General features: G+C 48.3%; 1 protein-coding gene across 1 annotated transcript in view; it reads right to left on the bottom strand.

The window, feature by feature from the left end:
* The window catches only part of LOC126540374 (hydroxyproline dehydrogenase-like), a 40729-nt gene extending 39769 nt beyond the window's left edge, over nucleotides 1–960 (bottom strand). The window contains exon 1 of the mRNA XM_050187176.3: nucleotides 266–960. Within this exon, the coding sequence (XP_050043133.1) occupies nucleotides 266–454 (189 nt within the window). The 5' untranslated portion in view covers nucleotides 455–960. The remainder of the gene's footprint in view (nucleotides 1–265) is intronic.
* Nucleotides 961–12356: the final 11396 nt, after the last annotated feature.

Below are 12356 nucleotides of genomic sequence, written 5' to 3'. Positions count from 1 at the left end.
ACGCATTAGTGGGGCACTGCTGATTAGTTTTGACTACTTAGGGTTCTTCAACGTGCACCCAAATCTAAGTGCGCGAGCGTTATTGCATGCCGCCACCTTCGTAATGCAGCCGCTGCGGCTGTGATCGAACCCGCGACCTCGTGGCTCGGCAGCGCAACCACTTAGCCACTGGTCCACCATGGTGGGCAACGCTATAGTGACTGCCGCTCACTGATGCACGGCCCTGAGTCGTGCCACGCTGCATACTCGTGCCCATAGCACTCACCCATTGGCTGTTGTCCACTAGCCAGTCGTACGAGCACACTTTGAGCACGCCCAGAGCCCGCACCAGTTCCCAGAGGCTCTTGTGCTGGTACGCCATGCTGTGGTCCGAGAAGTCCAGCCCGACCGGCGGAGTCGAACAGCAGAAAGAACGTCGCCGACGAAGCGGCAGAAGTGCTCGCATACCCCGCATCTCCGAAGTTGTGCCTTTTTTTCTCTTGAAACAAAGCTTGACCTATAAACCACTTCGAAATGTGCCTGCGATGTGACTTTTCCGGCAGTTCTTCGTGTGTGATGATTGTGCTGCCTTCTACTTAGCACCGCTTATCCGTTTCTCACTGGCAAATAAGCCTGCAGCGCTGAGAAGCTCGGTTGCCTAATATAATCCGCCGCTCTGAATTCTGCGGAGACGGCAAGAAACCGAAATGCTACTTGTCACATAATTCCTGAACCCTCACTTCTGCGGCGTGTTTTTTTCTTGTGGCCGCCTGCCAGCTGGAAGCATCCAGTTCCCGGTTCTCCTCGCCTTGTCGGAAGAGGCTGTTTGTCAAACCACAATCACCGCTTTGCGTGTGTTGCTGTGCCAGAGTGACCCTATAAGATGACGCCGCCTCACTCCGGTCGTCGCCGCCTCGGTTTGCCGCTTCAAACCACTACATGCTCAGTGCTCCGGTCAGTGTCTTTGCATGGACATCCCGCCTGCCTGGCCCCTATAATCAGCACACGCGCAACGTGACCTTGGGTGTCGCTTTACACTTGGCGTGATTGCGGTCCTCATAGCCCTGGGTAACAAGCTTCTGTGGGTTGTTCAACTGCCCACAAACGGGATCCTGCGTCGGAGCAGGATCCCGTTTGCATAAACATATAGATAACAACGAAAGTAGGTGGGCACGCAGCCAGTGCCGTATATCATTCCAGTAGTTCATATATATATATATTATCATAATTTCTCTTGGCACCCCTTTTCAAACGGTGCGCCGACAAATAATCACACAGACTCCTTGAGCTAACCATGTTTTACGCCATCTAATTCAATCTAGCATTTTGCTTATGTATACTATTGACTCCCTTTCTTCATTCAAAGCTCTATTTTTTTTTTATTGTACAGTTACTTAAGCCTGTAACAATCCCTGTTTTATCGATCTCATCCCCGTTTTTTTCTCTATAACTACTCCTTGATGTTCTATAGATACACTAGATGCTATAAACATCTCTTGCTTATCTCGGCTGTTGGCCAGCTAACAATCCCCTCAGCCTGGAATCCCAGTATTTCTGGGAGCTGGACGTTTCCTACAGTCACAGCTGGGTGAATATCTTTGCCCTTCATTACGATGTGGTTAGTCGTCTAAGCAGCAGGCACATGACTCATTCTGATGCGAATATTTGTTCTGTATGCTTTTGTCTTCAGGCAGCCAGGTACCACCTAAAGAAGAGAGGCGCTGCTACTCTTAATAATGTTCTCTGTCGATTTCTTGCTTTCGGTCTTCGTGAATCATCGTACACTTTTCGCGTTCCCATCCTTTTTGTTTCCAACACCCAACAATATAGACGCTGACACATCAACCCAGTAATTTATCGGGACCTCCCTCCCCCCTCACCCCAGCTCCTACTAAACTCAAAATGTAGGATATGATGAATACCATCCCAAATTAGCAGGAAACAAGCCACTTCCAACACTAAGTATTGCTAAATGGAGCATTGGCGCTAACAAATACACATACGTAAAGGAAAGCACATTTAAGCATATGGTTCATTCTGGTGCTGTTAACGCCACTAAAATAAGGTGACATTACGTGAATAAGAAAAGCTTCTTAATAAAGCATGTACAACAATCTTCTCAAGCATATTTTAGGAACGTGCACATTGGAAATATTTGGGCTAATCAATGGACCGCGGTTAGGATTCATGGCCACAACAGTCGCATTCCAATGCAGAGCGGGATTCAAGAACACGAGTGCGCTGAGATTTCGATGTTGGTCGGAAAACCCCTTGGGGCCGAAATGGGCACAAAATTATTTATCTCGACTTCAGTGTTTCTCATAGTCCATGGGTCCCGCGCACAAAAAGCGCCCGGAGAGGGTGCAGACTTCGTAGAAATTCAGCGCTTAGTCCGCTGAAAGACACTAGATATTTGCACATTCCTCGCATGCAATTTCTTTGGTTTTGTCTAATTATTATGTTTCTCTCTGAATAGACCCCTTATATAGCCCTGAATGTTGAACGACAAGTTAGTGCCAATGGGTGCACCTGAGAAAAAAAGTTGTACCTACTTCTCTGCTCGTAGAACGCGATCTGCAAACATAATTATCTATCTAGAAGACTCCTGCCTTTGCCGCACTCCTCACTGTGCAGGGCCCAGGCAGTCACTCTGACTTCCGCAAACAAGCACTTGCCCAAGCCCCGCGGCGCTGCACACCATGTATCCCGAAAGGCTCCCAAGCCCGGACTGCCCCATGTGTGGTGGTTATGCGGACTTCGAGCATGTCCTGAGGGGCTGCCCCTCTGCCGGTCCCCCTTCCACCCAAGAGCAAATGATGAAGCTCATCAGGGCCCAGGACCAGACCTCTCAAAGCCCGACAGTACAGAGGGCTCGCGAGAAGGCCATTACGTTTCACCTGATGGTCCCTGAATGTGCCTAGTCAGGTGACGTTGAGTTTTCTCGCGTCTATCGTGGACCAAATAAAGTTGTTTCACACACTCACACACCTAAATGTCGACTCAATGGTATCTCTAAATCGCAGTAATCTTAATGAAATAGCGCTTGGTATTCAGCGGCTTCGTTGATTGTCTTATGCTGCATTTACTTTGGGTACCATAGCGTTTGATCACTGGGCGTGTGCCCATTCATTGTCAATCCTCCACGATGGTTATGTGCCACTTGGAAACAAGGAATATGTATTGTGCTAGCTATTCAGTTGTACACAGCTGCTGCTAGCCACTCTATAGGCGGGCAACCCTGGGCGGGCATCAAGCCCGGATGAGCAGTATAAACAAAGAACATTCGCTATCGTGAATGCGTCATCGCATGATGTCAGAAGTGGATATGTAGGATTTTTTCGGCAATCGGGATGAAACCACACCACTCGACATGGAGTCATTGAAGATGCCCGCTCAGCTCGTATCTTGTGAGAACGTGGCAGGAAACTGAAAGCGGTTTTGCCAGCGTTTTGGGTTGTTCCTCAAGACGACGGAAATTGCTGATGTACGATCTATTGGCCACAAGATTGCGCTACTTCGTTATGTTGCCGTCGACGAAGCCCAGGGTGTGTATAGCAGATTCGAAGGAACGTCGAGAGCTATACTTTTGACATAATCATCAAAAAGTTTGAAGAGTACTGCATGCTTCAGAAAAAACTTAAGAACGCTGCGTTTTTCGCGTGCGTATTCAAAAGGAAAGGCAGCCGTTCGAACATTTGCGTTAAAGTCATGCCAGCTCAAGTCGTGCCAGTTCTCCCAACTCAGACATTCACTTTCGTGGGACCAGATTGTCTACGGCGTTGCCGACTGTAATCTGCTCCAGCGAATGCTTCACGTGCAAGATCTACCGTTAGCACAAGCCGCTAGCATGTGTCTAGAGGAATAAGTGGAGCAAAACATGAAGAACGCTTTCGAGGAAGTGCAGACAACTGTGGCCAAAGTGAAAGACCAGGCGCAACAATGTGTTGTGGAATTCTAAAAACACGCAAGAACATGGCGAAAGTTGGAAAGCCACGTCAGCACACGCCTTCGGCAGGAGCTTCAATGCGACTTGCAGGAATTTCAAGCTACCACAGCGCAACAACGCATGACCAGCTCATGCTGGAATTGCGGGAGGAAAAATCATCACGCAACAGGTTGTCGGCAAGTGCGAGAAGTATCTGAGGAAGACGCACAGCAACCCACTGTTGATCAATTCGAAGTACTGGATCTCAAGGCCTGAGCTTGCCGCTGTCAGGATTGGGTTGAGCCTGTGCAACAATGGATAGTAAGGTCACACATTTCAAGATTGACACTGGAGCTCAGATAAACCTACTTCCGTTAAGCTGGCGTTGTCGAAACTTAAATACTGCGACTCTCAGCTCGAGTAACACCCCTCTGCGGTGTTGTAGTTGTGCTGCCATTGAGCACTTGGACACTGTAACAGTTAGCACGGCGCGGAACGAACGCCGAAGCTCTAGTAAAATTATTAATCGTCAAAAAACACAAAGGTGCAGTTCTAAACCTTCGTGCTTGTGAAAGGCTTGGAATCCTCAACAGAGTATGGACGCCGGACGGGCAAGCTTTCCATGCTGACAGCAGTGCCAGATCACACAGCCTGGCGAACAGAGGAATCACATCTTGCAGGAAACATTACGCGTTCACGATGTTCTCTAACACGCGTTAATATCGAGGCAAGCGTTTCCACATTCTGCATATACATGTTACGTCTGTACGTGCCGAATACTTTCGAACGCTGCCGTGGATCGCTGACATTATTATAAGCAAGCTCGCTTATCTGCTCCAAACAAGCCATAAAACTGGTGCACGTCAGTTGCTGTTCAAAATGGTGTCTCATTCCTGTCTTAGCCCAAACGGCTGACATCTGCAGCTTTTGTAGGAAGCTGGAATTGCCGGAAGATCATCTGGCCGGCGCCCGTTGCCTACTGCAAGTCTCTTCACAACCAGCGCTGAAAGAAGCAGTTCTTGCCGAGTTTCCTGAGGTGTTAAGAGGTTTTCAATTCGAGAAACCTTTGTAAAAATGGCATTACGTGAAGGAGCCCAACTGCTAGTGCAGCCAGTTAGACGCGTGTGACTTGAAGTGAAAGGCCCATTGCGAGTGGAGCTTCAGCGTCTTGTTATGGCAGGGATTGTGCGATTCGTCCAAGAGCCTACAGGTTTGGTGAGGGATCTCGTCGTCGTACAGCAAACAAAAACAGACCACTCGGCGAGTCTCTGGGTCCACGACACATCAACACGAACTTGAAACGTGAAAGTTTTCGACTGCCCAACCGTGAAGAAATTGAGGCGCAACTGGCTGGTACACTTTACTTTTCGGAACTCCAAGAAAATTTTGGATTCCATCAAATTCCTGTAATGAGCCACGTCAGAATATGCAGTCTCAGTGCCATGTGGTCGCCACCAGTACTTGCGGGTCGCCCTTCGGAATTCGTTCTGCACCTGAGGCATTTCAGGGAACCATGAGTGAGATGTTCGAAGACATAGCGTGAACTAAAGCATATATGGACGAAATTCTAGTTTGGGGGATCTACATGGCACGAGCATGATGAACGACTGCATGCTGTTTTGGCTGACCTAAAGCACGAAAACGTTACACTGAACATCGAAAAGTGTCACTTCGGGCTTTCGGAGACGGCATTCTTGGGTGACATTGTTTGTAAAAGTACCATGCAGCCCTGTGACGCTATTGTGATGGCGGCGAGAGATTTTTCCCCGCCAAAGATAAATGTTTTTCTTCTTCCCTCGCCAAAGGATAAAACTGCTGCCATTGGATTACTAGGCCAAACAAACTGCTTTAGGAAGTACACTGAAATTCGTTGCTGCGCTACCTGACCAAGAATTACAGTATTCTTTTGAGCAGGTTACTACAACAAGTGCTGGAGGGCGGAGTCACTGCCCCAGCAGCGGAAGACTACCAAGACCATCCTCATCCCCAAACCAGGCAAGCCGCCGAACACGAACAACCTCCGGCCCATCTGGCTCACGTCCTGCGTGAGCAAGGTGTTGGAGCACGTCCTCATGTGTAGGTGGCAGGACTATCTGGAGGAGTCGGGACTTTACCCCACCACGATCATTGGGTTTCGGCGTTCCCTCGGCACCCAAGACGCGACGATTCTGTTGAAGAAAGATATCATTGACGATGACACCCTAACGAAAGACAACAAGGCCATCCTGGGGCTGGACCTGCAGAGCGCCTTCCACAAACTGAAGCACTCTGCGATCCTAGCCCTGGTGTCCAGACTCAACATGGGCGCAAGAACGTACAATTACATCAAGAACTTTCTGACGGGGCGGACTACCGAGCTCTGCGCCGGCGTTCTACGGCTCCAAAAGAAGAGGCTCGGCAGTGTCGGGACCCCCCAGCGCTCGGTCATCTCGCCGTTGTTATTCAACCTCGCTATGATCGGGGTGGCCAAGCGACTCTCTCGAGTTGAGGGGATCCGGCACACCATCTACGCCGATGACATCACGCTGCGGGTTCCGGTAGGCAGCGATGGTCACATTGAGAGCACGCTGCAAGAAGCCGTCAACGCGATCGAAGACCAGCTAAACGGTTCCGGTTTGATCTGCTCACCAAGCAAGTCAGAACTGCTGGTGTTACCACTGAGGTACATCAGACGTAACAAGAGGGAACCGAGGGATTACGAGGCCATCAAGATCGTGACGAGGAACGGCCATGTGATCCCGGAGGCCGACAAAATCCGGGTGCTCGGCATGATTATAGACAAGCGACGGGGCAACAGCGAGACCATTTCCCGCCTTACAGCCAAGATTACCAACGCAATACGTCTCATCAGACTGGTCGCCAACCGCAAGGCTGGGATGAAGGGGGAAAGCTTGATTCGTAATCAGCCTTGTCACCTACGTTGCAGCCTTCCACAACTGGATGCAGTGTGAAAAGAATAAGATCAACGCCCTCATGCGCCGAGCTTACAAGGCGGCGCTCGGACTATTCGAGTGTACGAACACCGACAAGCTCCTGAGCCTGGGGGTATACAATACCCTCGAGGAAATTGCGGAAGCGCAACGGACCTCCCAGCTGGAGCGGCCCTCTATGACCGAAGCCGGCAGGCGCATACTTCAATACTTGGGCTTCACGCCCTGGGCGAAAAAGGCGAGTAGCGACGTTCCTGTCCCGGACGGGACCCGGCGCCGGATTCGGGTAGATCTCATCCCGAGAAACATGAACCCGGAGTTTAACAAGGAGAGAAGAGGGGCGAGTGCCGAGGCCCTCATCGACTTTCACGCCAAGGGCGAGCACGCAAGGTTCGTGGATGCGGCAAAATGCCAGGGAGACAGCGCGGCGTTCGTAGCTACCGTCATCGAGGCGTCCTCCGGCGCGAAGAGGGCAGCGGCGAGCTTACGGGTCCGAGAGGCGTGTCAGGCGGAGGATGTGGCCATTGCCCTGGCCATTGCCGACCCCGGGTGCCAAACGGTGTTGTGTGATTCGCGAAGTGCAGTGCGGAATTATGCCAAGGGCAAAGTGTGTGGTGAGGCTATGCGCGTTCTGTGCTCGGATGACCTGCAAAGAGATAATAGGTATGTTAAATACCAAGTGGTTCCCGGCGCACGCGGGCAACGATGCGTCGGAGAAGCACGATAACCACAACGAGACGGCACACGCAGTGGCGCGAGCGCTTACCAACCACGCCGCTGCAACCGACCGTCCAGCGTTGTGTAGTGCCAAGGACCGCATGACGACGTTCAACGAACTTAGTTTCACCGCCTGGCTCGAAGGACTCTCCAACCCGCGCATCCGGGGCTGAGCCGTACGGAGGCGGTGCTGTTAAGACTATTACAAACTGGTTCCTTACCCACCCCAGTGTTAGTGAATCATATTTACCCGAAAGTATATGTGAGCGATGTGTGCCGCGTGTGCCAGCGGGAGAGATAGCCACCCTGATGCATATCCTATGGGATTGCACCAAGTTCCCCGAAGAAGCTTCGACAAGTACAACGATTCCGCCGCGACTCGTGGCTGGGGCGGAAAGCTACGACCACGAAATCCAAACCTGGGCCGTCCAGCAGGTCTCGGCGGCTCTTGAAAGATAAAGGACGAGCGAAACCGACTGAACGTTGCCCCTCAGGGCGAACGACCGCGGGTGTAACACGCGCTGGAGTTGAGTAGCGACCACCCACTGAGAAGACGTCAGGGCCCGCGTCGCGGCGCCATTTAGTCATGGTGTCGTTTTGCAGGCGACTAAATAAAGTTGTTTCTCTCTCTCTCTCTATCTCTCTAGAGCAGGCATAGAAAGACCAAGGAGAAATAAGACGCGAGAGAAGTGCCGTGCTTTTGGCTGCAAGATCAACGAATCCAAGTAGATGCACCATCACGCACCGATAATTTGGCTTTGCAGAGGAGTCAGAGTGAATCTCGAGGCGCTGAGTAAACATGCCAGCGGCTCACGACGGCGACCTGCTGCCGGAAAGACCTCAAAGAACTCCTTACTAAAGTTCCACTCCTGGTCATTCCTGATGGATCCAGAGAAACAAAGTTGTCAACGGATGCATCATCGCACGGCATGGGGGCAGTTTTACAGAAAAAACGTTATGAGGGATGACGTCCGGTAGTATATGCTTCCGGAGTATTGTCACAAGCTGAGGGACGCTATTCGAAAATTGAAAAAGAAGCATTAGGAATCGTGTTCGGATTCATAAAATTTTGTAACTTCGCTTAAGGTCGTCGAGTGATTGCCGATACTCACCATAAGCCGCGCATTGCCATCTCTGCCAAGGCACTCTCGGACGTGCCACTACGTCTTCAACGATGCTGTGTTCTTGCGGCTCATTGTGTGTGACTTTTTTTCCCAGTATATACCTTAAGGACCTCGTCATTCCTGGTGCTCTATCGAGGGCTGTGCCACCCAAAGTGCGGGCTCGAGTCTGCTTCGGCTGACGCAGACCTTCATACACTCACCATCCAACACAGCCTAGTCGGTGAGCGGACAGCCAACAAGTTGATCAAAGCTGCGGCCGAAGACCAGGAGCTGCAAAATGTCGTGGCCTGCTTGAAGGTGGCAGTTCAGTCAAAGGCCCATTCGTTCAATTGAATCAGAGTTGTCACAGCTAATTGTACTTATCCTTAAGGGTACTAAAGTGGTTAGTCTAGCAGCATTACGCCTGGAAATGCTCAATAAAATTTATGAAGGACATCCGGTCCTCTACAAAACCAAATGTACCGCGCGGGCGCTCGTGTTTGGGCTTGCTCTGGTCAGTGATATAGGAGTCACCACAAGATCGTGCCATGTGTGTAAGATCTGCACATATCTTCAGCCGTGTGAGCCACTCTTAACCCTCGAAGTACCAGGACAACCATGAGGTTGTGTGGATGTAGAGATCTGCCATTTTAAGGGGCATTGTTATCTCTTTGTGTATGACACATTCTCAAGTTTTCCGGAAGCTGAGCGACTGCAAAACACCTGGAATGGATGCCTAGAAAGTATTTGACGTGTTGAGCAGCATGTTTAGCATACATGGTATATCGCAAGCGGTTATCACTGAATGTGGTCCGTAATTCGCTTGCCATGAATTCAGACATTTCTCAAAGGCACACAATCTATAGCCCACCATTTCTAAGATTAAATGGTCTGGTGGAGAAAGTGGTTCAAATTGCCACACGCAATTTGAACCTGCAGTGCGAAGGAAAAGTTTTGATTGACCTTTTTGTACTACACAGCATCACGTCCGGATAATGAAAGGTGCCCGAGTGAGCTTCTAATCATCCATCGCGTGACAACACGGCTTCCAGACTTCGCAGCAGGAAGCCCTCAAGACGTATCGAAGTGAAAGCAGCAAATAAGAGGAAATCCACTCCCTGACTTGAGAAAAGGAGATGTGGTACGAATTCATGATGACAGTGAGTGGAAAATCAAGCCACAATTCCAGCAGCAGGCAGCATCGAGGTCCTACACAATAATAACGTAGGATGGATCCCAGCTCCACTGAAACAGGCAGCTCTGCTAATAACCAATCAGCAGTTTAAAATAATCTCACCGACGATGGTAACTGCGGTCCAACAACGAATTCTCTTCATAACCGCGACGTTCATAACCATGAACTCTCTTGACAACCGAAAGACAGGAGCCGTCCGTAAAACTCAACTTGTCACTAGTTGAATCATCTATAGCCCCACAGTGACCGCATAATGTTCCGGTTTCAGTCACCAGAGCCCACTATGACTGAAGAGCGGAAACTGGGCAGACGCCAAGGCATCAAGTTAGGTCGTGGCCTTCTTTAACCAGCTTTCCTTTAACCAATTTAACCAGTTGGCCTGACATTCTGAATCTGTTGTATGCAGAGCAGTGGTTAAGAGGAAGCTTTAGCTCGGGCCCAACTGCGACGCGGCCTATTCAAATACATATAAAGCGCAGAAACGCTTTTCTGGGATAATCCCTGTACTGGTTTTAATAGAATTTATTGCATTTGAGAGAGAAAGTTACATTCCAGTGGCTGTTGAAAGCGAAATTTAGATTTAGGGCCTGAATTTAAAAGAAGAGAATTTCAAAAATTCAGAGGCTTGAAAAAAATAGAAGCACGAAGTTTATAAATTAATAGCTCTGCATGAAGCACAGATATCGCGGTACTGTAAACGGCACCCATTATGCCACTGAAAGCGGACAAATTCGATATCTAATTTTATATCTTACGCGAATTTGTTACGTTGTGCACAAGGGTCTTGCAAAAGCTGTATTTACACATTATTAATTTTTTTGAGATTAATTTGTAACATATAAATTTTGTCCGCTTTAGATGTACTATAATATACAATTCACAAAATTGTGACATTATTTTTTATTGCTGAGTTACACAGTTGTTAACTTGATTGTTTCATTTTCTGAAAATCCTCAATTTTTTGCAAATCTTTAAGAATTGACGACCTAAATCAAAAATTCGAAACCAACAGTCATTAAATTTTTACTTTTTTTTAAATGCAACAAACCTCGCCAAATTTCGTGCAGAGGTTGCCGAGAAAAAGAAGCACCCAGCTATTAAGTATGTCATTAAATATTAGCAAAAGTGCGGCCTTACTATTCCCATTAACTGCACAATTGCATATATCTTTGCAATACCGACAGGAAATCATTCCTCAAGTTGACGAAGTCAGGTACCTTGGTGTTATTTACGATGGCAAACTCACCTGGCGCAGTCACATTGAACATATTAAGACAAAGGCAGAACGAGCCGTAGCTATGCTTCGCCGGCTCAGCCACCGCCGCTCTGGACTACGCAGGGATACCTTACTGATTATTTATAAAATGTATGTTCGGCCCATATTAGAATTTGGCTGCGTAATATTTTCCGGTGGCCTCGCCTACAAAATTAAACCTCTCATACTTTTAGAAAGAGAAGCTCTACGGTCATGCCTCGGGCTTCCTAGATTTGTTGCCAACGCTGTTTTATATCATGAAGCTCATATACCCACCCTAGATTGCAGATTCCGCATGCTTATGGTTCAGACATTTTTAAAAATTTATGAGTTTTCAAAAAGGCGTACGCAATATGCTTTTATCACTGAACCATCTGAGTTTTTTCAGGTATCGTGGTGAAGATTCCACAGTTCTCAGATATTATTTGTGCAAGCACAGTTACAACAATTGGATGTGTCCATACGCCAAGTTTGTCATTCAAATGATGACTTAACAGACCTCAAAATTGAGTTCGAGGACATATTTCCGAATCATGCTAAACTGTTACCAAGACGAGGTTTAATTAATGTCTTACACGACCACCTACACCAACTAACCACTGAAAATGTAATAGCTACTGACGCTTCTGTGCGCAATGAGAAGGCGGGAGTGGGGATCTTCTCTGAATTTCTACAATGGTCTTACTCCCTTCGCCTTCCCGATTTCACACCTATATTTCAAGCACAATTATTAACGATTATATTAGCGTTACGAAAACTCCCCCGAAACGACCCATTAGCTGTTATTGTGACCGACTCGCTAAATGTATGTGCAGCATTAACTGCATCTTTAGATACAAGAATTCAAAGAACATTTCGTTCGATGGTACCTCCGTACTTATGGAAAGTATGTTTGCTTTGGATACCGGGACATCATGGGTTACACTTGAATGAAATGGCCGATTCACTCGCACGAGCATCCCTCAACGGCCCTATCATATCTGTTTTGCTGACATGAGCTTATGTCACCGCGGCTAGGTATAGAAATTTCGCTATATCCCAAAACTCTGCAACATCCATACTAACACCGTCTTCTGATTTCCACCATCTTGGCATCCCATGGAATAATAATTGGTGTCCTTCAAGACAATTGGAAGTTTCTTTTACAAAATTGAGATGTCGTATACCTCCTCTAAATGTTTACTTACACAGGTCTGGTCTCGCTATGTCCCCTCTATGTTCTTTTTTCAGTGCACCTGAAACTATCGAACTT

This window comes from Dermacentor andersoni, chromosome 2 (genome assembly GCF_023375885.2).
Source record: "Dermacentor andersoni chromosome 2, qqDerAnde1_hic_scaffold, whole genome shotgun sequence".
In the NCBI taxonomy this organism is placed as follows: Eukaryota; Metazoa; Arthropoda; class Arachnida; order Ixodida; family Ixodidae; genus Dermacentor; species Dermacentor andersoni.
This window is presented reverse-complemented; position numbering and strand designations above follow the sequence as displayed.